General features: G+C 46.9%; 2 protein-coding genes across 2 annotated transcripts; both read right to left on the bottom strand.

Moving 5' to 3' along the window:
* Window positions 1-1,523: 1,523 nt before the first annotated feature.
* LOC120906327 lies at window positions 1,524-12,936 on the bottom strand. Its single transcript, XM_040317902.1, has 12 exons — window positions 12,738-12,936; window positions 12,355-12,653; window positions 11,442-11,671; window positions 10,481-10,746; window positions 9,975-10,394; window positions 9,341-9,871; window positions 8,890-9,273; window positions 8,559-8,804; window positions 8,222-8,466; window positions 4,606-4,823; window positions 1,798-4,504; window positions 1,524-1,724 (listed from the first exon to the last, which is right to left on the bottom strand). The coding sequence occupies exons 1-12, from the start codon at window positions 12,838-12,840 to the stop codon at window positions 1,692-1,694; spliced, it is 5,682 nt and encodes a 1,893-aa protein (XP_040173836.1). The 5' UTR covers window positions 12,841-12,936; the 3' UTR covers window positions 1,524-1,691.
* A 1,851-nt stretch (window positions 12,937-14,787) lies between these two features.
* Window positions 14,788-18,212, bottom strand: LOC120905577. The gene is made up of 3 exons (XM_040316514.1): window positions 18,014-18,212; window positions 17,415-17,851; window positions 14,788-14,815 (listed from the first exon to the last, which is right to left on the bottom strand). Exons 1-3 carry the CDS (start codon window positions 18,071-18,073, stop codon window positions 14,788-14,790), a joined length of 525 nt encoding a protein of 174 aa, XP_040172448.1. The 5' UTR covers window positions 18,074-18,212.
* Window positions 18,213-21,995: the final 3,783 nt, after the last annotated feature.

Genomic DNA, 21,995 nt, shown 5'->3' with positions numbered 1-21,995 from the left:
TACAATTTACTAGGTATATAACATACTTTGTTGAACCTCCCCAGGCTGACAATCGCAATAAAATGAAACTGAAATTGAAATCATAGATAGATAACTCCATTGGCAAGATCCTTCACCGAGGTTAATTAAAACAACCCCGACTTGATTTGCCTTGTCCCGACTGATTTTAACCAAAAAAGAAAATTAAATTCGGTTATGCATTTCTAGAAGATTTCTTACGTCGGAAAATTTGAATTTTGGATAAAATGCGAAACCGAAATGTATGGAAATGTGTAATCGTTAGGATTGTGTGTAGGGTAAACACGTACCTATAATGGTAGTAGTACCAATATTGGAGGGTTTGCACTAAAATGCGCTCCAAGGATAATTTAAATTATTTTTGTTATGGTGAAATGTTCTCTGGTCTTTGACAAAGGGTTTAAAAAGTTAAATGGGGCAATTCCGTTACTTTGTGACCGAAATATCCATTATTTTGTTAAATGTGTCAACATTTTTCCAAAATCCTTAGGATTTCATAACGAAACTAATATTATTTTTAACTTGACCACATAGCAACACAATTATTAGTTTTTAAACAAAAATGTTATGAAATGTTATTGATATACAGTCCTTTCCTAGAGTTACGCGAATAATGCGTTCCGGAGACATTCGCGTAACTCGGCACAAAATAAAAAATTCGCGTGTCTTAAATTTGCGTAACTTGAGTGTCGCGTAACTCGGGGAAAGACTGTACTAAAATTCATTGCCCTTTGACTTTATTTTTGGATTTTTATATATTTTATACTATAGTGCCATTATAGGCACGCAAAACAGGCATGTTCCTATAGTGGTTATAGTCATGCAATCAGTAAAAACAGGACCTTTTACATTTCTTTCCGGGATATGTTTGGCAAGTCGTACCGTTTTCACTTAAATAAGCAACAGAAAAGTGTTTTCTGTAGGTAATTTACCAAACAAAGGCCAAAATTTGCATATCTGGCTGAGAGAAAAATCGACTTTGAGACAAGCACACACTATTCCGGGTGTGGGTTGACGACAGTACGGTTATAAAGTACTTTGGCCAATATTTTAATAAATCAAGGTCATACATTAATGATTAACACATTAATCATACTATTAAATTGCTCAATAATTCGATATTTTGCCAGCAAACCTCGCTGTTCCATTATTATTATAAAAAGTTTTTGAGACATCTGTGCTTACCACCACTATAGGAACACAATACGGCGACTATAGGAACCATACCACCATTATAGGTACAACGAAGCAATCACAAAAACATGATTTTTTTCGTAAATTGATGTGTTCCATGGTAAAAATGGTTGTGATTGCGAAGATAATACATATTCCATTTGCTATGGGTTACAACATTCATAAATTTACCATGCTGACACTTTATATCCATTAGAACACATCCGTATCACTACCAATGGCACCACTATTGGTACATTTACCCTAGTGATGTTGGAAACTGTGCGTCATCTTACATCGACATATTGACATTTCAAGCATACTCAGCTATAGCCATTTTTCAACGAAATTACGTACGCCAAGCAGGCGTAGTAAGCATTTATTAAACAAAAATAATTTAACATATAATCAAAATCGCTCATTTACGGGCGTTTTCGTGTCCCGAGGGGCCACTTCCTACCTAGAGTGTCATACTAAATACGAATAGGAAGTGAAGGTTCCTAAGGCAGCAAACTATCGTCCTGGGTCCAGCCCTGCAAGAGCGGTAAGAAAACAATCAGATTAGCAAACGTCGAGGGAAACAAAATCTAACCAAAAGGCTCTTACCCGCACGGAGCTGTAATTGTACCGATGCCAGCGGGTGGCGTCGTCGCGCACCACCAGCGTAGCACCAGCGTCCGCCGAAACCATTTCCGTCACCGGTGCGACCAGATCGATCGTTTGGAAGTGGCGTAAGCGCACCGGCAGAGCCGTCGCACTACCATCGAGATGGTAGATTTGGATGCCACCGGAGTGGGGCGAAGCGTTGGCGCATCCGGCCGTAGCGAGCATCAGCGTGTCGTGGTTCGGGCGGAGAAGGCGCACGTGCTGGCAGCCGGTGCTGGGTGCCGGCAGCCGGAGCGGCACGAGATGCCCGCGCCCGACATCGTACTGGTAGAGGGTGACAGTGGCGATACCTTGGCGAAGCAGAATCAGCACCGTCGTACGGTTCAGAGCGTATGTGTCGGTCGGTTGCGAGCAGCCTGCTGCTGGCGGCAGCTCGTGCAGCCGTTGCTCGCTGGTACGGTTCGTAGGGTAGCGGCGCAATTCCACCCGCAGCGACCGTTCGTCCGGGGAGCAGTGGACGAGAACAGTGTCTCCACTGTCGAGTGTTACCTGGCCCGGGGAATCGGCATCGACAGGTCGGCTCGTCCGTCCGAGTGCCGTCCGCGAGCGGGCACCGTGCAGGGTGCGCTGCTGCAGCAGTGCCAGTGGATGGCGCTGTCCGGCGTGCAGCTGCAGCTCGGACGGCAGCTGGACGGTGGCGGCCCGTGCGCCGGTTGCAAGCCGCGCCGAAGCCGTCCGCAGGTGGTACAGGACGCGTGTCTGTAGGTCGGCGAGCAGCACCGGTCGGTTGAACACGATCGCCTCGTGCAGTGGCTGACCTTCCTCCGGCGTGATGGAGCTGCGCTTCGTCTGCGCCAGTGGGCGACCGTTCAGCTGCTGCAGTGCGAGCGGTCCGTCGATGTGCAGCGCGCGGAAGGACTTGGCGCCGGGCACGATCTGGTGCGTATCGTTGGCGGTCGACCGGAGGACCAGCTCGCCGAGCGGTATGCCGTTGACGTAGTGCAGGATCGTGTCGGGACCGGAGAGCCGCAGCTCGGACACGGTCAGCGTGCCGGGGAAGTCCTGTATGTGGTGCAGCTTCGACTGCTGCATCAGCGTCGATTGGCGCTTCGCAAAGGCGTGGAAAAAGCCTTCCAGCGGTACGGTGTTTAGCTGGCCGGCTGCCAGCAGTCCGTTCACTACGATCGATTGGTCGAAGTGCAGCGCGGCGGGACAGGCATGCTGTGACGGGTGGCCGCAGAAGGCCAGCCGGGACCAGAAGCTGTCGTTGTCGCCGGTACCGCCACCGCCGGGCTCGAGAAGCGTTAGATTGTGTACGCTGGCCCCGGTCGGGAAGCGCTTTTCGCCCACAATAGGCAGGCGGCCGATGTGGCTAGCGACCCGGTAAAGGTCCGCGTTCGGTCCGAGACGGTCGGCAACGTGCACGCCGGCAATGGTGCGCGCTGTGAGGAAGCCGGTGTCCGCCACCAGCAAGCTGCCCCGTATCGATACCGGATCGGGCCCAGCCGGCAGCAGTGACTGCTCGTGCTGGAACACGCTTGGCGGTCGTCCGGCAGAGGATGCCGGGTCGCGTCGCAGGCACCCACGGGCCGCTCGCTCGACCCGCTTGATCGAACCGCCGGCCTGGGTGGAACAGTTGCCGAAGTGAACGCTCTGCCCGGCAAAGACGAGCCCGCCGGTAACGAGCCGCGTTTGGTCGAGCGAGGGTGCCAGCAGCAGCTGGTGCAGCGGATGGGTCGGATCGCGCACGTGCCCGTGGATGCTGCCGTGGCAACGCAGCCGCGTCACGCTGTGCGGTATGCGGACCGGCGGCGAACCGGCGACGTTCGGCTCGAACATCCAGGGCGGCAGCTTCGGGAGTTGCAGCACGCTGACCTCTAGCCGATCGATCAGCAGCTCGCTTTGCAGCGGGAGCGTCTCGTCGGAGCGCAGGGCGAGCCGGGCGAGCGGCGTCCGGTTGATGAGCTTCGCGGTGAGGTAGCCGGTATCGAGCGTGCCAAAGTGCCACCGGGCGTCGATGCTCTGCGGTATCGCGTTCGTACCGCGCGTTACGATGCGCCCCAGCTGCCCCGTTTCGTGCCCATTGATGCGATCAGCGGCGAGCCGCTGCCGGATCTGGACCGGCCCCAGCACGCGCTTGTGGCCCGCGATCGGGCGGCCGGGCCGTGCGCCCCTGCTCGGTACCGTCTCCTGGAGCAGCCGCTGAACGGGACAAAAGTTGATGTGCCCGACCGATGCGGCCGCAATGCGCTGCGGGTCGGCCGGCGCGATGATCTTCGCAAAGGACGGAACCTTCCCGCCGACGGCCGCATCGGGGTGCTGGTGGTGCACGGAAGCGACAAAGCGCTGCAGCACTTCGTCGAGCGACAGGTCGGCAAGCTGCCGCACGCTAGCGGTAGTGGCGTTGACGGCGGCCAGCTGAAGCTGCTGGTACCGCCGGCGCGGTGGTTTCGCCAGCTCGGCCAGCTCGTACGCCGTCCTGCCGTTGAAGCCGGCGGTTTGCAGCGGGCCACGCACCACGACCGCGCTCTGTCGCAGCTCGGTACGACCGTACAGTGCTTTGGGTGCGGCAGCCGCCCTCCCGTGCGTCTGCTGTTCGTCCTTGCGCCAGAGGGCGTCCGGGCTGAGCGTACCGTCGATCGAACCGGTACGCAGGTGCGTCATGCGCAGCGTGCCGGTAAACTCCTTCACATCACACACACGAACACTGGCACGGAGGGAGGACATAGGAAAAAAAAGTACTTTAGTTAGAAATTTGATTCAAAAACGCTCGCGGCCAAAAATCAATCTGCGAATTGTGTGACTTACTGCGCACCGACGTCGATCCGGTTTTGCTGCATCGAGTGTAACCGTTTCGCGATGCGTGCTGGCCGTACATGGCCCAGCACGGTCGCGTCCTGGAGGTAGAAGCTGTTCTGCCAGTTGCGATGCGTCAAGCTAAACTGCCACAGCGCGATGCTGTTCAGCGTGTTCGCAAACAGGTACTGAAACTGGGCCGCATGGTACGCAAGCGGGTGGTTTATTACCTGTCGGTGAAAAGATGTTAATATTAATTTGCGTTTAATTCTCACGAGTCGATTATTTTTTCCATATTTTCATGGGACTCGCCAATTGGGGAAAGGTTGATTAATCGGTTGGGGAATGTCGAAAACATTGCTATGTAGGTGGTGTTGGGGAATGTAGTTCTAACGATCAAAATAATTTTTCAGAAGAGCTATGGATTTTTTCCATCCACTGCTCACAGTTAGCGTTGCCTGAGCACCAAATTACATTACTGCAGGACTTTTCCTTTAGAACAGCTCCGTTTAAAGCAAATTTAAATTGCTGGATATAATTATAGTTAGCGTAAGTGTACCAATTATGGTTATAAAGAACACTGTTTTCGCTCTAAAAACAGTCTATTTGCATTTTAAAACCACGGATTTTTCATTTCAAATGTGAATATTTTAACACATTTGTGCCATCATTAGTTCCGTGCTGGCCACTTCCGTTTGTTAGTATCACCCTTGTAAAATGTGTTGCCAAGATGTTTGGCATCTCTTACCATTTAGCTAAGAGCAGGGCTGGAGAATATTAGTGATTTTGAGGTAACTAACCATAGTTTTGTCTCAAAATCATCATTTTGCGACAAAATCAACAACATCAAAATTTACCATCATTTTATCGAAAATGTGCCTTTTTTGCGTATGTCCACAATTGGTACAACTGAACATCGGTGTACCAAATATCGCAGTATGGATGCTTTGATCACAACTGTCGTTTTGGTCGTAGTGCGTAGTTAACAAATGAACAGATCGGGTTTTTCGTTATAAGTTTTGCAATCTAAAGTGTGAATATGTGTTTTAAGCATCATTTATTTGTAAAGGATTATAAAATCGAATCAGTTTCATGAAAATAAAGCAGTCTCGAATGACTTTCATACAAAGAAAGTGAAATCTTAAGCCGCTCGAGTCGCCTTATTGCCAAATGCGCTCTTGTTCTTCCCTGATCGATAGTTAGGGCTAGTCATGACCAGAATTATCTTGGCCAGCAGATAGTTCAACTATGGCTATGATTCTTTATTTATACAAATTCAAACAGACCACCCTGATTTGTGCTCCTCTTCGTATCGCGCTGAAACGGTAGCATGCTTCGGTATACCTTTCAGGTGATATGAAGGATTGTCAGGTGATATGAAGTGTGTCCAAGCACGGTGTAATCAGAAATGTGTAAGAAAGTAATTTTTTTTGAAGGATTAGCCCCATCAATTGTGCGATTAATTGAACGTGGCTATCAATACAACCAGTGGTAGAAAACGGATATATTTGATACTGTTAATTTTACATATTTTATGGTGGTTGTTACATACTTATATTGGTGCAGTGAGCTTATTATTACTTGATTTGAGTTAAAACAAAGGCACAAAATAATTTTTGGTGTAAATATCCACGTGTTTTAGAATACCGCTTCAATTGGTACAGCTATCGCGAATTGCTAGGAACACTATAGTCATATTTGGTACCTTGAGATGCAATTTTGAATTGATTTTTTCTAGTATTTCGATGAACACTGAGGGAAAATAAAAAAAAATACCTTCATGTTCTACACATTGTAGGCTACAAGAAAACATGAAGACTTTTGAAATTTTACTTAGTACTTATTTTTACATGGGTAAAAACGATATCTTGATGACATATTGTAGCCATAATTGGTACACTTACCCTAATTATTCTATTGAAAAAACCGTAAGTTATATTTCAAAAACGTTAATAAGACATTTTCCGGTTCGTCGAAACAGATTTTCGAATGAAAATGCCAAGAAGAAAAACAAAATCTTTACACGATAAGTAAAATGTCGAACAGCTAGATTTAGAACGATATTCTATGAGGGATATAGGCCACTTGATTATGAAACTAAACATTCAACTTGTTGTAAGAGTATGTTTCTTACCAATAAAACAGGTTGGAAAGTGCGCGATAATTCGAGAATCAAAGAAAGTGAACATTACAAAATCTGCTAAGCAGCGATTTTAACGAATAATGAAGCGAATTTAATGTTGCTCAATGAAATTGGATTTAAAGTATCCCTGAGAAACACAGCAGAATGATAAGTTGCTGGACATCCTACAACTCAAGTGGTACCGTGTATTAGAAGGCGCAGTATTATATTTTGTTAAAGAAAGATAAATAATGGAATCGTCATTTATATATCAGCAAACGGTACGCTTTCAACTGAAGATTATATTTTAGCTACAGTCTGAACTCATTGGTTGAACTACGAACTGCCTGCTAACTATTAAATATATGCTTTTTAGTTACTGGGGTTTCCATACACACTCATGCTTTTTAATTGAATTGCCAAACAACTATGGATCGTTCAACTAAAAAAACATTCCAACTGAAAAAAGCGTTCAACTATTGAATTCTGGCTGTATTTGGATGAAACGATGGATTTGTTCCGCAGCCGATCATGCTGATTGACAGTGTAACATCTCACAAAGCTGCTGTGGCGAAAGAGTTCGTTAAAGATAATAACGTAAGGCTTTGGAGCTTAGCTCCGTTAGCAAATATGTTTTCCTAGTAGATGGCAATCGGAGAGGTCCTCAGCATAACCCAAAATTGATACTTCTACACAAATATGTTGAAGTGGTGTAAGTGGTATTATAATGCCACAAAGAAACAAAATATTTTAATCGATCAAAAATAGTTCAACGTTCAAATTGTAAATATTCAACTAAAGTATTGTTCTCTGTCTAATATGCCAAAAGCTAATTTATTATTAAAAGAAACAATTATACGTTGCTAGTTAAAACAAAATCTCAGCATAAGCTCATAGGTATTTTGTTCATAGGCCTGTGGGTGTTTGAACTAATCCTTTACATCAGTGGTTTTTAATAACTGTTCGGCTCAAAAAGCCTAATTTTACCAAAATACTTGTCTATTAGTTCAACCTAACAAATTAAATTAATAATACAAGTAAATAATGTATGGTTTTATGAAAAATATTAAAGAAAAAGCACATCCTCCATAGCAGCGTTGCAATTTTCCTTTAATGATTGGAAACATTCCAACGGGTGGCCCACGTGTTCCATTATTTTGTTCGAAACCATGTATCATTTTAGCTTACGCAACAAACTTGTAAGCATGTTCAATTTTCTCGACCAGACTTGGGATACAAAACAAAATGTAAAATTCAAACTTCGATTGAGCCAACCTATTTGTCTCAAATCGAGTTCAAGATTAAAATGAGCTAGCAAGACATTATCAAACTATTCGCATTACACATTTTACGACATCCGTGCTTCAAGATGTGAAATGATCAAAAAGATTAAAAAAAAACCCTATCGTCTACAATTTTGTATGTATATTTCACCATTTTTGAAGCAAAACCTTCAGCAATTTATAGCAGCATAATTTCGAAGGGATGATAATTGCCTACTCTTACCTGACGTTCCGTGCGTAGCAGGTACTGATCGTACGGCTTGCTCGTCACCGACTGTCCCATGAGCGTAATGTTGGCTGCATTTATGCTAGCCACCTTCAGCCGCAACGAGCCGTTCAGCAACAGCTTGCCGGTGTATAGCTGTCGGAAATCGCCCGGCCGCGTACCGATGTGCGGGGTGAACTGTTGTTGCTCGTGGTTGGCAATCAGATCGCCAAGAATAACCATCTTTTCCGCTCGTACTGGTGCTGCAACAAATCAAACACCCCAGGGTTAAATAGTATCTAACCTGCGTGGATGCGCACAGGCTAACGAAAACACATTTCTTCCCAATACCAACCATTGATTTGGAGGCTTTGGTGTGCTCCGTTCTGATTCGGCTGTACGGTGGTGGCGTAGTTCGACAGCAGATCCCCGTTCACCTGGTGCACCTGCAGGTTGTGGGTGAATCCTTTGCTCACGAATACGGGCCCAGTGATCGTTTGGTTGGAGAGTCTGTCCAGCAGTTCTCCGCTCCGGATGCCGTTCAGCGTGCTGGCGAACTGTAGATTTTTAATGCACGCCTGTCCCGCTAACACAAGGTTACCTGTGTGCTCGAGGGGACAAAAGATTAGTGAACGAGGTTATGGGTTTTGTGCGGGGGAAGTTTGGCGCATAGCGCAACTGCGTACCTTTAACCTGAACGGTTCGCTGGTACGAGGAAACGAGTTGCCTTAGCCGTAAACCGTTCAGCGTGTTGCGCAGGATGAGGTTGCGCGTGCGGCACAGATCCGTCTTGATCGTGATACCGTCGCTAGCGTACCGCAGGCCCGATTCGATGATTTCCGTCGACAGCGGTTGCCCGTTCAGGTGGTCCGCATTCAGCCGGAAGGACTTGACGGTGCGGAACACCTTATGTCCGCGGTAGCCGTGGGTCGCCGCATCCTGTAGCATCGTTCGCGTCGGTATGGGGATCTGATTGATGTGCCCGTGCTCCACCCGGATCGAGCCGGCAGTCAGCTCGTCCAGCTGCATGGTGCCGGGCAGTACGTTCATTTTCGAGCGCAGCAAAAATCCTACCAAAACGCAAACGCAATCAGGTTAAGCAGTGCCGGGGCTACGAGGCGGACGACGACGACTTACGTTTGCTCAGTGCCGAGTCGGTAACAATTTCCTTCGCCTTCAGCACGCGGTAGTATGAGGGGCCCGCCGTCACGCGCATGGTCGAGCGCGCGTGCCTCGTGCGCTGCTGCTCCGTGCCGCTACTGTCCTGCGCTCGGACGGCGCGTATCCTGGAGCAGCGCGTGTGCACATTGCCGGCCACGTGCAGATCGCCCTGGATTTCGGTGCGCGCGCGATTGCGCAACAGCACCTGGTTGAGATCGGTGGCCATGCGGTAGTGGCGCAGTAGCAGCGACTGCCCATTCAGCATGGTACGGGACGGCGGTAGCAGATGGGGGTTATCGTGCGGCAGCACCACACTGCTCAGCTGCACCGTCGGGTGCAGGAGTGTGGATCGAGCCGGGCCACCCTGTGCGATTGCGTCCAGCACCAGGTTTTTGCGCGATAGCTGCACCCGGATGACGTCGATCCACTTTTTGCGCTCGTTCAGCTCCTGTTTCAGCCGGTGCAGACAGCTGTTCAGTGCTTGGAAGCCGCTCGCTTGTGCGTCTCCTGCAACCGAGAGAGAGAGAGAGAGTACGTGCACGTGTGTAAAGAAACAGTGTCTTTAAAGTTTTTAGAATAAAAAAAAAAGATGCGCGGTAACGCATTTTACCTTCTGCCGATCGTGCAACGCTCATAACGGACAGTTTGTAAACATGCAGTGCAGTCGAAGCGTTGGTGGGATTTTCGCCCGGCCCAGGGCAATAGAACTCGGTCGCTAGCAGGACCTCCCCGGCAGCGGTCGCTCGAAGCCCGTACAGCCTTCTTAGCCTCTCTCCAGCGGAGGCCGGTGTTAATTGTGTCCTTGATTCGGACGCGTTCGTGCCTGGCAACGTGAAGGGAATTTCCGTCTCGAGCAGATCATGCTTGCCGCTGCTACCGCTACCTCCATACAGCCGGACGGTGTCCTCGAACGCAACGGCAAGCGTGTCCTTCCACCGGGTCAGAGTTGTGATGTGCTGGAACTGCTGGGACAGTTTGCGCGTGCGTACGAACCTTCCCTCGGCACTCCACTGGTAAAGATAGGATTTGTCTGGAAAAAAGGAAAAAATAGGAAAGTCTACATTCGAACAAATGGGCGAGACCAACTGCTTGCTCTCAGTTGCTGCTTTGCGTCACCTTTGCTAACGTGTCGTATTAGATACAGCTCGCCGTTTAATGTAAACGATGCTAGCGGCCCGTACAGGAAGAACATTTCCTGCACCTTCACCGGACGCTCGGTACTGTCCAGCAGCAGCACGTGGGCCAGGGAACGCTCCGGCAGCTGTGCATAGTCCAGCGCCAGTAGTAACAGCGTGCTGGGACAGTGGCACCGTACGTCATCGATCGAGGGAACTTCCTTGGTGCTCTCCAGCGAAAAGTACGATTGCTGCCATCGGTAAACGCTAGCGCAGGTGGTGTGGTGCGAATAGAACAACAGAGAAATATCGTTGAAGGTAGGTGGAGAGCGGGGAGGGGGGGGGTTTCACTTTTAGTGATGTGCTCTTTGGAGTGCACCCACGACTCCGATTCGATTGCGACTTCGACAAAATGGAAACCACTAGTTCCGCCCGGAGTCGTCCGGATTGGTCGGAATCGTTCGGAGTCAGAGTCGCCCGGAGACGTCCAGAGTTGTCCGGAGTAGCCCGGAGTTGTTCGGAGTCTTCCAGAGTCAACCGGAAGTGAAGTGGGTCGGAGTCATCGGGGTCGGTCGGAGTCAACAGGAGCAATGTGCATTTCATTTCGTTGTGTTTTTTGTCTTTGTGCGTGCACTGCATATACAGGCTCTAACTGATTTCTGGATTTTTACAGGACGATTCTGACTCCCGGCGACAACGACTTCGGTTGACTCTGGATGACTCTGGATGACTCCGGATTACTCCAGACGACTACGACTCCAAACGACTCCGGACGACTCCGGACGACTCCGGGCAATTTCTGACGATTCCGAACGACTGCAGATAATGCTGGGCGGGCCTATTTTCCGGAGTCTGTTGCGAAATTATCGGAGCCGAATCGGAGTCGATTTGTGCCCACTTTACCCATCACTTGTTTGTTTTGCGTGTTACACACATACACACATCCAGAAGAAAAAGCTTACCGAATCTTGCCAGTGTTGGCGTACGTGACGATCGTGACCATGTAGATGCTGTCGTTACATTCCAGCAGGTGAGCTTTCGAGAAGTTTCCTGAGTACTTGATGCGCTGGATCGGTTGCGCACTTGTTGCACCGATGGTGGGATCCAGATCGGCCAGAAACACGTTGTGCCACTGGTCTGTGGTGACCACGAACAATAAGTGATCAGAGTCGCCCAATTTAATATCCAGAACCTAGGATGAAACAAGTTGTTTGTGGGGGTGTTTTTTTTCTGTAGGCGCGTCCCATTGCCCAATTAGTGTAGCACTCACTAGAGCACGTCACTCAATTATAAATCGGTCGAACACATTACGTACAATTTGTTCCAATTTTTCATTAAATTACGCATTAACTGTTTCTAACAAGTTTTTTTTAAATTCTGTAAAGGGTATCATTACAGGGTTTCCCACGATTTATTGGTTGGTTCCCATCAATTTTTGGTGGGTTCCCATATTTTTTTGGTGCGTTCCCACGATTTTTTGGTCGTTTCCCAGAATTTGTTGGTCCAATTGTATTGATATCCAATTGGAAAATACCAATAAAATATGGGAACGAACCAAAAATCTATAGGATACGACCAAAAAATCGTGGGAACGCACCAATAAATCATGGGAACTGACCAATAAATCGTGGGAAACCCTGTATTATTTTTTAATCAAAATTGACATTATTTTTAGGAAAATTTAAATCTTTTTTTCCTCACCGTTGCCTCACTTCTTTTCAGTAAATTGTACAAATCACTGAAGGCTTCTTGTGTGGCGTGTTACTAACACTATCATACCTGCTACTACTATTACCACTGCCAAGTAATCGTATACCTTTCACGTTGGCCGAAAGTTCTTCTGCGCTTCTCCTATCGGAATCCTGAAACCCTTACCTGTAGCTTCCGCGCTTCCACGTAGCGCTTGGGCAGGGTGCTAATGAGCGATTTGACCATGCCGCCGGATGAGTCCCCATCCTCGATGCGATACAGCCCGGTTCCGTCGAGCAGATACAGCTGCAAACCCTTGGACGACCGTTCGAACACAAATGGCTTCTCGGCCGAACAAGGCAACTGGTACGCAACCGCGGCCGACTGCGGCTGTTCGGCCGCCCTTGGCTGCGGCAAGCGGCTAGCGGTAGCGTTAGGGCTAATGGTGGTGCTGACCACTGCAGGGACGGTAGTCACGGGTTCAACTGGAAAGTGGTTCGATTTGGCGTGTTGATCACATTTCCAATTTCTTGCAAAGCTGCGTTGAACTTAGAGCATTCCGCACTTACCCGGAACGATGATAGTGTGGACGGGCGGGAAGCAAACGCAGCTTAGCATCAGAAACACCGAACAGAAAATCGACGCACGACGGCACCACCGGTGGGGCACCATTTTTTTTTTCACTTCTCGCGCTTTGCACGCACCGACGCTGCTGGGGGATAACGACCGCTCAGCGCAAGCCACTCCGATACAGTGATACAGAACTGGAAGGGACGGCCACGTCGGGCTGCGACTGTGAAGCTTTCGGTGGTGTTAGTGTACTTAAGCGCATTGCGCAATGTGTGCGACAGGTGAAGCCGTATGGCAATGAGAGTACAGATGCGTGTTTGTGCGTAGTCGTTTTTGCTCGATCCTTTGGCGGACGAGATGGGCAAGTGTGCTGGAGTGAACCGAAATGTGGGTTCAATAATCTGCTCTGGTTGAAATATAATATAATGGCAAAACATTTGTTACACCCGCATAATAGAAGACACATGTGGTCAGTGAATTTTGCAAGGTTCCCCTACGCACACTGTTTCCTTTTTTTGTGAAGAATATTACAGTCATATCGTATTGTCGATAAGACATTTCTTCTATACCAAAAGTAACATGTAATAGTGCAAAAGAATATGAATTTTGCTTTTGCACAGTTAACCTGCTTTTTTACAAAGCATATTTACATACCCTCTAAGGCCTTCTATAGGCGATTCATGTAATTTAGATTTTTCGAATTTAAAATAAATTATAATCGCCGGTAAACTGTTGCACCGATGGGTGGCTCCGTAAAGGGGCTCATCAAGTTTACCGTGTCAAGTGGATTTGATTTGAACAATGATGGATTTTTTTGGATTATCAATAAGATTTTTGATGTATCGTATTGGAGAAAACCCGACTCCGGCCACTTTTACAATTTTACTACTTCTTCATTACGCTTTAGTTGAGAGATCGAGATCTCGTAAATAGATAAATCAATATCATGGTAAAACGTTTGCTAATCGCCCTGTCGAATGTGTCCTTGTGCAGATTCTCCCAGCCAGGTTGAACTGTAGTACAATGACACCGTTTTTTTTTAATCTTTCTCTCAAACCAGTGCGATAATTTCGTTAACACTCCCACACACTTACCCAGCTCGGCCGACAAACGCATACAGCAATCGATATAGCAGAAGTACATTCAGCAAACCTTGCCTGTGTATTCGTTAGCATACAGCGTATCTTGTGCTTAAACACCACCACTACTATTAGCATACCACCGGAATAAGACCATCTCACCTGCTCACCTGAATCGCACCATGCCACAGTGTACCGGTAGTGCTCGTGCTAAGTGGTCGCTTTTCCTCCAGCAAATTGCAGCAGTAAGCCAAAATGTCCCTCCAATGGTGGCATCATGGGTGCGTCTTTGGGGTTTTTTGGATTGTGATTCTAAGTAAACTCGTTTCCGGTATCATGGTTTAAGGTAAGAGCATCTGTATAAAATTTAGGACGGTCGAAAACAGTGAGCTGTTTCGTTCACTGGTCGGGTGAGAATTCCTATTCGTAGTATTTAAATTTCGCAACGCATCATGCGGAACTTCCTACGAGTAATGAAACTGAGCGATGTAATGTGCAAACCTGTGTTTATTGATTTCGAGTTCATTTACATTAATTTGCAATCGTTTTAGTGAAGTATTACAATCAATGGTGCCTTTACGCTAAGACATTTGCCAAATGGTTTATAGTTAGCCAAATATGCGGGAATCAGCAGTCGCTCTCGGATCAGCATCCTCTATTGAATTACACCGCTGAGTGAATTTGTGGCTTGCGCATGTTGAACGATAATGTTAGTAATTAATGGTGCAGAAAGTTCAAGCAAATGTAACATAAACGTAACATAAATAGTTAGGATTAAGCATCAGAGATAAAAATGAGTCTGTGAATGAAAATTTGAAAATGATCAAAACAAGGTATATGCATTTTCCTTTCCAAGAAGGGTAAACTTACCGGTGAAAGTACAAAGCAAACTAGCACAAAATAAAGAAAATTAGTTTAAGTGCAGCGGCGAACTTCACCATCATCAGTAGGATTTGGTGGTAATGAACAATTAAACGCCATTGACATTGATTGACCATCTGCGTGGGAAATTGTGTTAAGAGCTCATTACTCCCAAGAGGCAAAGCTTCTTCTTACGCATGTAACTTACTGTTGTTAAGGATTACACGCACGGGCGGCCATCCACGACAAGCACTCGATGTGCACCACTACCCTGGATCATTTAGTTGTAGTTTTGGCTTCCTTTGGTCTACTTGCTGCTGGTGTTGCTGTTGATGGTAGTGCTGCTGTTGCGGCAGTGGCTGCTGTTGCGGCAGTGGCTGCTGTTGCGGCAGTGGCTGCTGTTGCGGCAGTGGCTGCTGTTGCGGCAGTGGCTGCTGTTGCGGCAGTAGTTGCTGGTGTTGCTCTTGATGGTGGTGCTACTGCGGCAGTGGCTGCTGGTGATGCTGTTGAATGGAGTGCTGCTGGTGTTGCTGGTTTTGTTGCTGCAGCATTTCCTGCTGATGTTGCAGTTGAATGTAGTGCTGCTGTTGCGGCAATGGCTGCTGGTGTTGCTGTTGATGATGGTGCTGCTGCGGCAGTGGCTGCTGGTAATGCTGTTGAATGGAGTGCTGGTGCGGCATTTGCTGCTGATGTTGCTGTTGATTGTAGCACTGCTGTTGCTGCTGCGGCATTTGCTGGTGATGTTGCTGTTGTGGCTGTGGCATTTGCTGATGATATTGCAGTTGAATGTAGTGCTGCTGTTGCTCCTGCGGCATTTGCTGCTGATGTTGCTGTTGATTGTAGCACTACTGTTGCAGCTGCGGCATTTGCTGCTGATGTTGCTGTTGCTCTTGCGGCATTTGCTGCTGATGTTGCTGTTGATGGTAGTGTTGCTGTTGCGGCTGCGGCATTTGCAGCTGATGTTGCTGTTGCGGATGCGGCATTTGCTGCTGATGTTGCTGTTGCGGCTGCGGCATTTGCAGCTGATGTTGCTGTTGCGGCTGCGGCATTTGCTGCTGACGTTGCTGTTGCTCCTGCGGCATTTGCTGCTGATGCTGTTGATAGTGTTGATGCAGCTGCGCCAGTTGATGCATCTGTTGATGGTAGTGTTGCTGTTGCGGCTGCGGCATTTGCAGCTGATATTGCTGTTGCGGCTGCGGCATTTGCTGCAGACGTTGCTGTTGCTCCTGCGGCATTTGCTGCTGATGTTGCTGTTGCTCTTGCGGCATTTGCTGCTGATGTTGCTGTTGCGGCTGCGGCATTTGCTGCTGATGTTGCTGTTGCGGCTGCGGCATTTGCAGCTGATGTTGCTGTTGCGGCTGCGGCATTTGCTGCTGACGTTGCTGTTGCTCCTGCGGCATTTGCTGCTGATGTTGCTGTTGAAAGTGTTGATGCAGCTGCGCCAGTTGATGCATCTGTTGATGGTAGTGTTGCTGTTGCGGATGCGGCATTTGCAGCTGATGTTGCTGTTGCGGCTGCGGCATTTGCTGCTGACGTTGCTGTTGCGGCAGCGGCATTTGCTGCTGATGTTGCTGTTGAAAGTGTTGATGCAGCTGCGCCAGTTGATGCATCTGTTGATGGTAGTGTTGTTGTTGCGGCTGCGGCATTTGCAGCTGATATGGCTGTTGCGGCTGCGGCATTTGCTGCTGACGTTGCTGTTGCTCCTGCGGCATTTGCTGCTGACGTTGCTGTTGCTCTTGCGGCATTTGCTGCTGATGTTGCTGTTGCGGCTGCGGCATTTGCTGCTGATGTTGCTGTTGCGGCTGCGGCATTTGCAGCTGATGTTGCTGTTGCGGCTGCGGCATTTGCTGCTGAGGTTGCTGTTGCTCCTGCGGCATTTGCTGCTGATGTTGCTGTTGAAAGTGTTGATGCAGCTGCGCCAGTTGATGCATCTGTTGATGGTAGTGTTGCTGTTGCGGCAGCGGCATTTGCAGCTGATGTTGCTGTTGATAGTGTTGATGCAGCTGCGCCAGTTGATGCATCTGTTGATGGTAGTGCAGCTGTTGTGGTTGCGGCATTTGCTGCTGATGTTGCTGTTGCTCTTGCGGCATTTGCTGCTGATGTTGCTGTTGCGGCTGCGGCATTTGCAGCTGATGTTGCTGTTGCGGCTGCGGCATTTGCTGCTGACGTTGCTGTTGCTCCTGCGGCATTTGCTGCTGATGTTGCTGTTGAAAGTGTTGATGCAGCTGCGCCAGTTGATGCATCTGTTGATGGTAGTGTTGCTGTTGCGGCAGCGGCATTTGCAGCTGATGTTGCTGTTGCGGCTGCGGCATTTGCTGCTGACGTTGCTGTTGCGGCAGCGGCATTTGCAGCTGATGTTGCTGTTGATAGTGTTGATGCAGCTGCGCCAGTTGATGCATCTGTTGATGGTAGTGCAGCTGTTGTGGTTGCGGCATTTGCTGCTGATGTTGCTGGTGATAGTGTTGATGCAGCTGCGCCAGTTGATGCATCTGTTGATGGTAGTGTTGCTGTTGCGGCTGCGGCATTTGCAGCTGATGTTGCTGTTGCGGCTGCGGCATTTGCTGCTGACGTTGCTGTTGCTCCTGCGGCATTTGCTGCTGATGTTGCTGTTGATAGTGTTGATGCAGCTGCGCCAGTTGATGCATCTGTTGATGGTAGTGCAGCTGTTGTGGTTGCGGCATTTGCTGCTGATGTTGCTGTTGATGGTAGTGCTGCTGTTGTGGCGGCGGCATTTGCATCAGCTGCTGCTGGAAAGTTAGCTGCTGCTTGATATGGCAATTCGCGTGCATTGCATACTGGTCAGACACTTCTTGCAGCGGCAAAACAGGATCTTGTGTATGGATCCCAATGTCCAATTGAAGAACCGCGTCCATCTTGACAAACTGCCACGGTATCGATAGATGGCGCTGCTGTGGCGGACAGGGAGTACCGATTGCACCGAACAGATTCGGTTCCTTTCCTTCCGGAAGCCCTGTATACGGGGTAGAATCAGCGAGCTCGGAAAGGTCAGCTATCTTCACCTGTTGCTGCTGCCTTTGCGGCAAATCTGACCCGATAGGGGACAATGGCATCGGATGTCCGGGCACTTGCTGTTGCCCATTGTTCACTACCATCAGAGGTGGCTGTTCTTGTGCCGGCAGCTGGCGCACTTCATCCACAGCATTACCAGAAGACTAACACACCACAAAAAATATAAAAAAATGCAAGAGATAAAACTGATAACTGAGATAAACTGAGATAAACCAATGTCGGTTGATCTGTAGATCTGCTGCTCCACTCCGCACCAGTGTGGTAGCAGCGAAAGGATTTACCAAGTGAAAAATTCATTATTTTACCTGCAGTAATGGCGTCTCGTCATTACTCGTACGATTCGATTGATTCGGTATGGAATCCATTACACAAACGTTTGATTAACCACTGCAAAAAGGAAAATGCGTAAATCACTTAAAGTTTAGCGTCACTAGACACCGCACACAGAAGCTACACGAAAAATGGCGCCCAGGAGCTTGTTAGGTGGCGTGCCGCACAGAAAATGGAAAGAAAGAGGAAGGGACGTCCAGTCGAGTTAACTAAAACGAGTAACGTCCAGCCGAGGAGAGCGAAAGAGACGGAACTATAGCAGTTTGCCTTACTGCTTACGAATGGTGTACAAGCGGTCCCCGAGATACGCTATTGATGCGGACCGTGTAGAAATTGCGTAATGTCGATTTTCCGTGCAAGTCGAAACTCACGGTTTCCTACCAAAATATAGCAAATGTTTGTGTAATTTTGCATTTTAGTGAGTGGTTGTAATGGCTAAATTAATAATTCAGTACGATTCTGACTGAAGTTTATAAAGTTGAGTCTTTTTGAAATATTATTAAAATGCGATGAAATGGAAAATTATTTAGCACTTTACAAATGACTTTACAATCAGTATAATTTGCTCGAATAACTGTCAATTTAAGAAAACTATGTATCTCCGTATCTGCGTAGAAGAGGTACTGCGTATCTCGGGGACTACCTGTATTGTATTTTTCCCCCTCAAGCAAACTAAGCATGTTTTCTCGTTCTTGTTACGCTTGATTGCTTGGCAAACAAAGCGAGAGAGCTTGATGAGTTTGCTCCCAAGAATCAGCGATGGAATTTGTGGGGGGGAGGGGGGAGGTGGAGGGGGGGGAGAAGGGGGGAATCGATCAGGATACAGTCATTATCCGATATGCGTTATCGTATGGGACCGAGCGCAATAGCGTATCTCGAGTTTTCGCGTATAGCGGATTTGTATGGAAAAATAGTTTACACTACCAATATCGCCAATATCGCCATAATATCGCCACAGAGTTTTGCATTAAAGTTTTTTATTGTAAAACAGGTATCTTTTGCACAAATTAAATGAAAAATGCAAAAAGAACATTAAGTAAACTCAAAAAGAGCATAAAACATTTCTAAGTATTAAAATATTTGCAAAAAAACACATGGAGCTGTCAAATTTAGAGCAATCGCGTACTGCGAATTTGCGTATGTCGTGTACCGCGTACTGCGGATAATTGCTGTATAGAAAAATGACATTACAGTGGGTAACAAATTTCATACCTAGTTGGACAAGTTTAATTATTTGGAGGTAATTTATACTACAAGGAAAACAATAAATGAAAAATATCAATTACGCCGTTCTCTTTTCTAACAAAGAAAAACTCGATATATCATCAAAATGTTCATAAATAATTATCGATTCCAGGCAGCCCAAATAGCCAGCTCGTACTTTATAGCTGAATTAGGGATGTTTAACGAAAAATCGTTCCGATGTCGTACTTTGTGGCTGGTTAAGAGATAGACGGAACTTTGCGGAACTATGGAGCTTTTTAACAGGCACATGGTACTCTTTGGAACTTTGCGGCTGATTAGCACTATGAGTAGGGTTCATGAAGGAACTTGAAGGCTTGTTAAGAAAGGGTACTGAACTTGGTGGAACTTTATAGCTTTTTAATGCATGACATCGATACAAGGCGGCTCTTGTCAAAGTGTCAAAGACGGACGCCGGCAATAATATCATTGCTGCTGCACAAGTTAGATTCGTTAATTGAAGAATGAATATTGAGTGAAGTGATTATGATTGTACAGTAAATTGTGTAAAATTTTTTGTAATTCATCAATACAAAGGATTTAAAAATATACATATGTGTTTAAACGAAACAAATCTTGTTGTTTATTTCATCTATGACGCTTGCTTGAAAATAAAACACAAAGTAAAATAATCCCTGGCATCGTGGCATAAGGAAGCTGCTTAGGCGCTGTTTGAAAGACCCACATAGAACTTTGATGCTGTTTATCTACTGCAAAAGGCGAATTAGAGCAGCGATCTTTAGCGTGCCAAAATGAGCTGCTTAAGCAATTCTGGCTATTTGGGAGTACTGGAATCAATAAGCGAAAGGCCACGGGAGTGACAAAATGCTGACAAATTTTTCAAAATGTGAGCTTTTGTCACTTTTTTGAGCTTTTGTCAAAATTTTGTGACCTGGTGCTCCAGGAAAAAAAGTTGACAAAAGTTAACAAATTTGACGTTCGTGAAAAAGCGTAAACAAACAGCTATTTGGCGCAGTTGTGACCCATTGTTATGATAATAATGCTAAAATGCATGATTCTAATTGATTTATGTACCTATTTAGTACTTCTTAAACAAAATATCGATGATATTCAGATGTTGGAGCTTTTTGTCGCTCTTGTGTATGTTTTTGGTGCGGCCACGAGAATAGCTCTTTTTTGCAGTTGACAAGCAATTTTGACAAAGTTGAAAATTTTTTCAACATTTTTTCAGCTTCGTGGCCACGCGCTAAATGAGAAGACGAAGGTTCAAAGAAGAAGGTTCAAAGCGATGAAAGCTCTGGTGTCATGGTTCCCGCCGATAGATGGCGCAATCAGTTTTTGAGTCTGAACGTCTCGTTAATGGTATATTTTCATTCTTGTGGTAATTGCTTTTGAAGTGCAATAAAGTATAGCCAGTATGTTTTTCTGATTTTTTAATGTGTTGCCACAACAAATAAAATAGATAAAAAAAATAGATTTGTTGATTCGCCACTTTAACAATTTAATTCGTTTTAATTTCGTCGCCACAATTCGTTTTAATTTCTGACTTGAAAATTTTGTTTTGATTGAATTGAATTGGTAATTGATAATGAAAATTGTGAAGTTGTGGGCTAGATTTTTCGAAGAAGACGAAGAGAAGACGAAGTCACTTACGTCCTGCATTGGCTAATCGATCGGCTATTTCGTTACCGTTAATGACCATGGATCCAGCAGAAGGTGACTGGTGGTAAATCCGGTATATTGCAGCGTTGTTGGATGTGCGTATCACAAATGGACCCAGATTAAAGTACCTGAAGGACACTTTTGCTGTAAAGATTACGTTAGTCTTCCTTGTGTAGACCTTCGACGCCGGTATCCAAGGCAATTGCAGGGCTGTTACAGCTAGTGCCCATTTTTCCTTACGCAAATAAATACCGTACAAAATCGTCATTGTTTAAACCACAATCTTACTTACTTACTTACTTATCCGGCGCTACAACCGCTTTGCGGTCTTGGCCTGCCTCAGGAGTGTCCGAAACCGCTCACGGTCTCGCGCCTTCGTCTGCCAGTCCGTTATCCCGGCCTTAATGGCGGACGCCTCCACGCCATCCCACCGGAGCCTGGCGAGCTTTATACGCTGTACGACAGTGAGGTCGCCGTACATCTCGTATAGCTCGTCATTATAGCGGCTCCTCCATTGTCCTTCCACACATACGGGGCCAAGTATCCTTCTGAGCATCTTCCTCTCGAACGCGGCTAAGAGGGTTTCGTCAGATTCCACAATCACCCAATATATATATTCCACCTTATGCAATTCGTCAGTAGCTGCCATAAATCCATTGATGCTCGCTTTCAAGTAGATGTCATTTACATCGATCTAAAAGCCGCCATCGACAGGATATCTCACGTCATATTACTAGCAAAACTCGACAGACTTGGCCTTCCAGATCCTCTAGTTGCTTGGCTGAGATCATATCTAATGGGCCGTACTTATTCCGTTAGGATGGGGTCCCATTTATCTAGATCCCTCCGTGCTTCTTCTGGCGTCCCTCAAGGCAGCAATCTGGGACATTTACTATTTGTCCTTTATATAAATGATGTTTCCACGATCCTTCCTACCGATAATCACCTGCTCTACGCGGACGACACTAATATCTTTCGGTAAATCCAGGGACCAGACGACCATCGCATACTCCAGGCTTCACTAGAAGAATTCGATAACTGGTGCACGCGAAACTACTTAACCATTTGTGTTGATAAGTGTGTTACCATCAC

The sequence above is a fragment of the Anopheles arabiensis genome, chromosome X, assembly GCF_016920715.1.
Source record: "Anopheles arabiensis isolate DONGOLA chromosome X, AaraD3, whole genome shotgun sequence".
Taxonomy (NCBI): domain Eukaryota; kingdom Metazoa; phylum Arthropoda; class Insecta; order Diptera; family Culicidae; genus Anopheles; species Anopheles arabiensis.
The sequence above is the reverse complement of the archived record's forward strand: the minus strand, read 5'-3'. Positions and strand labels throughout refer to the sequence as shown.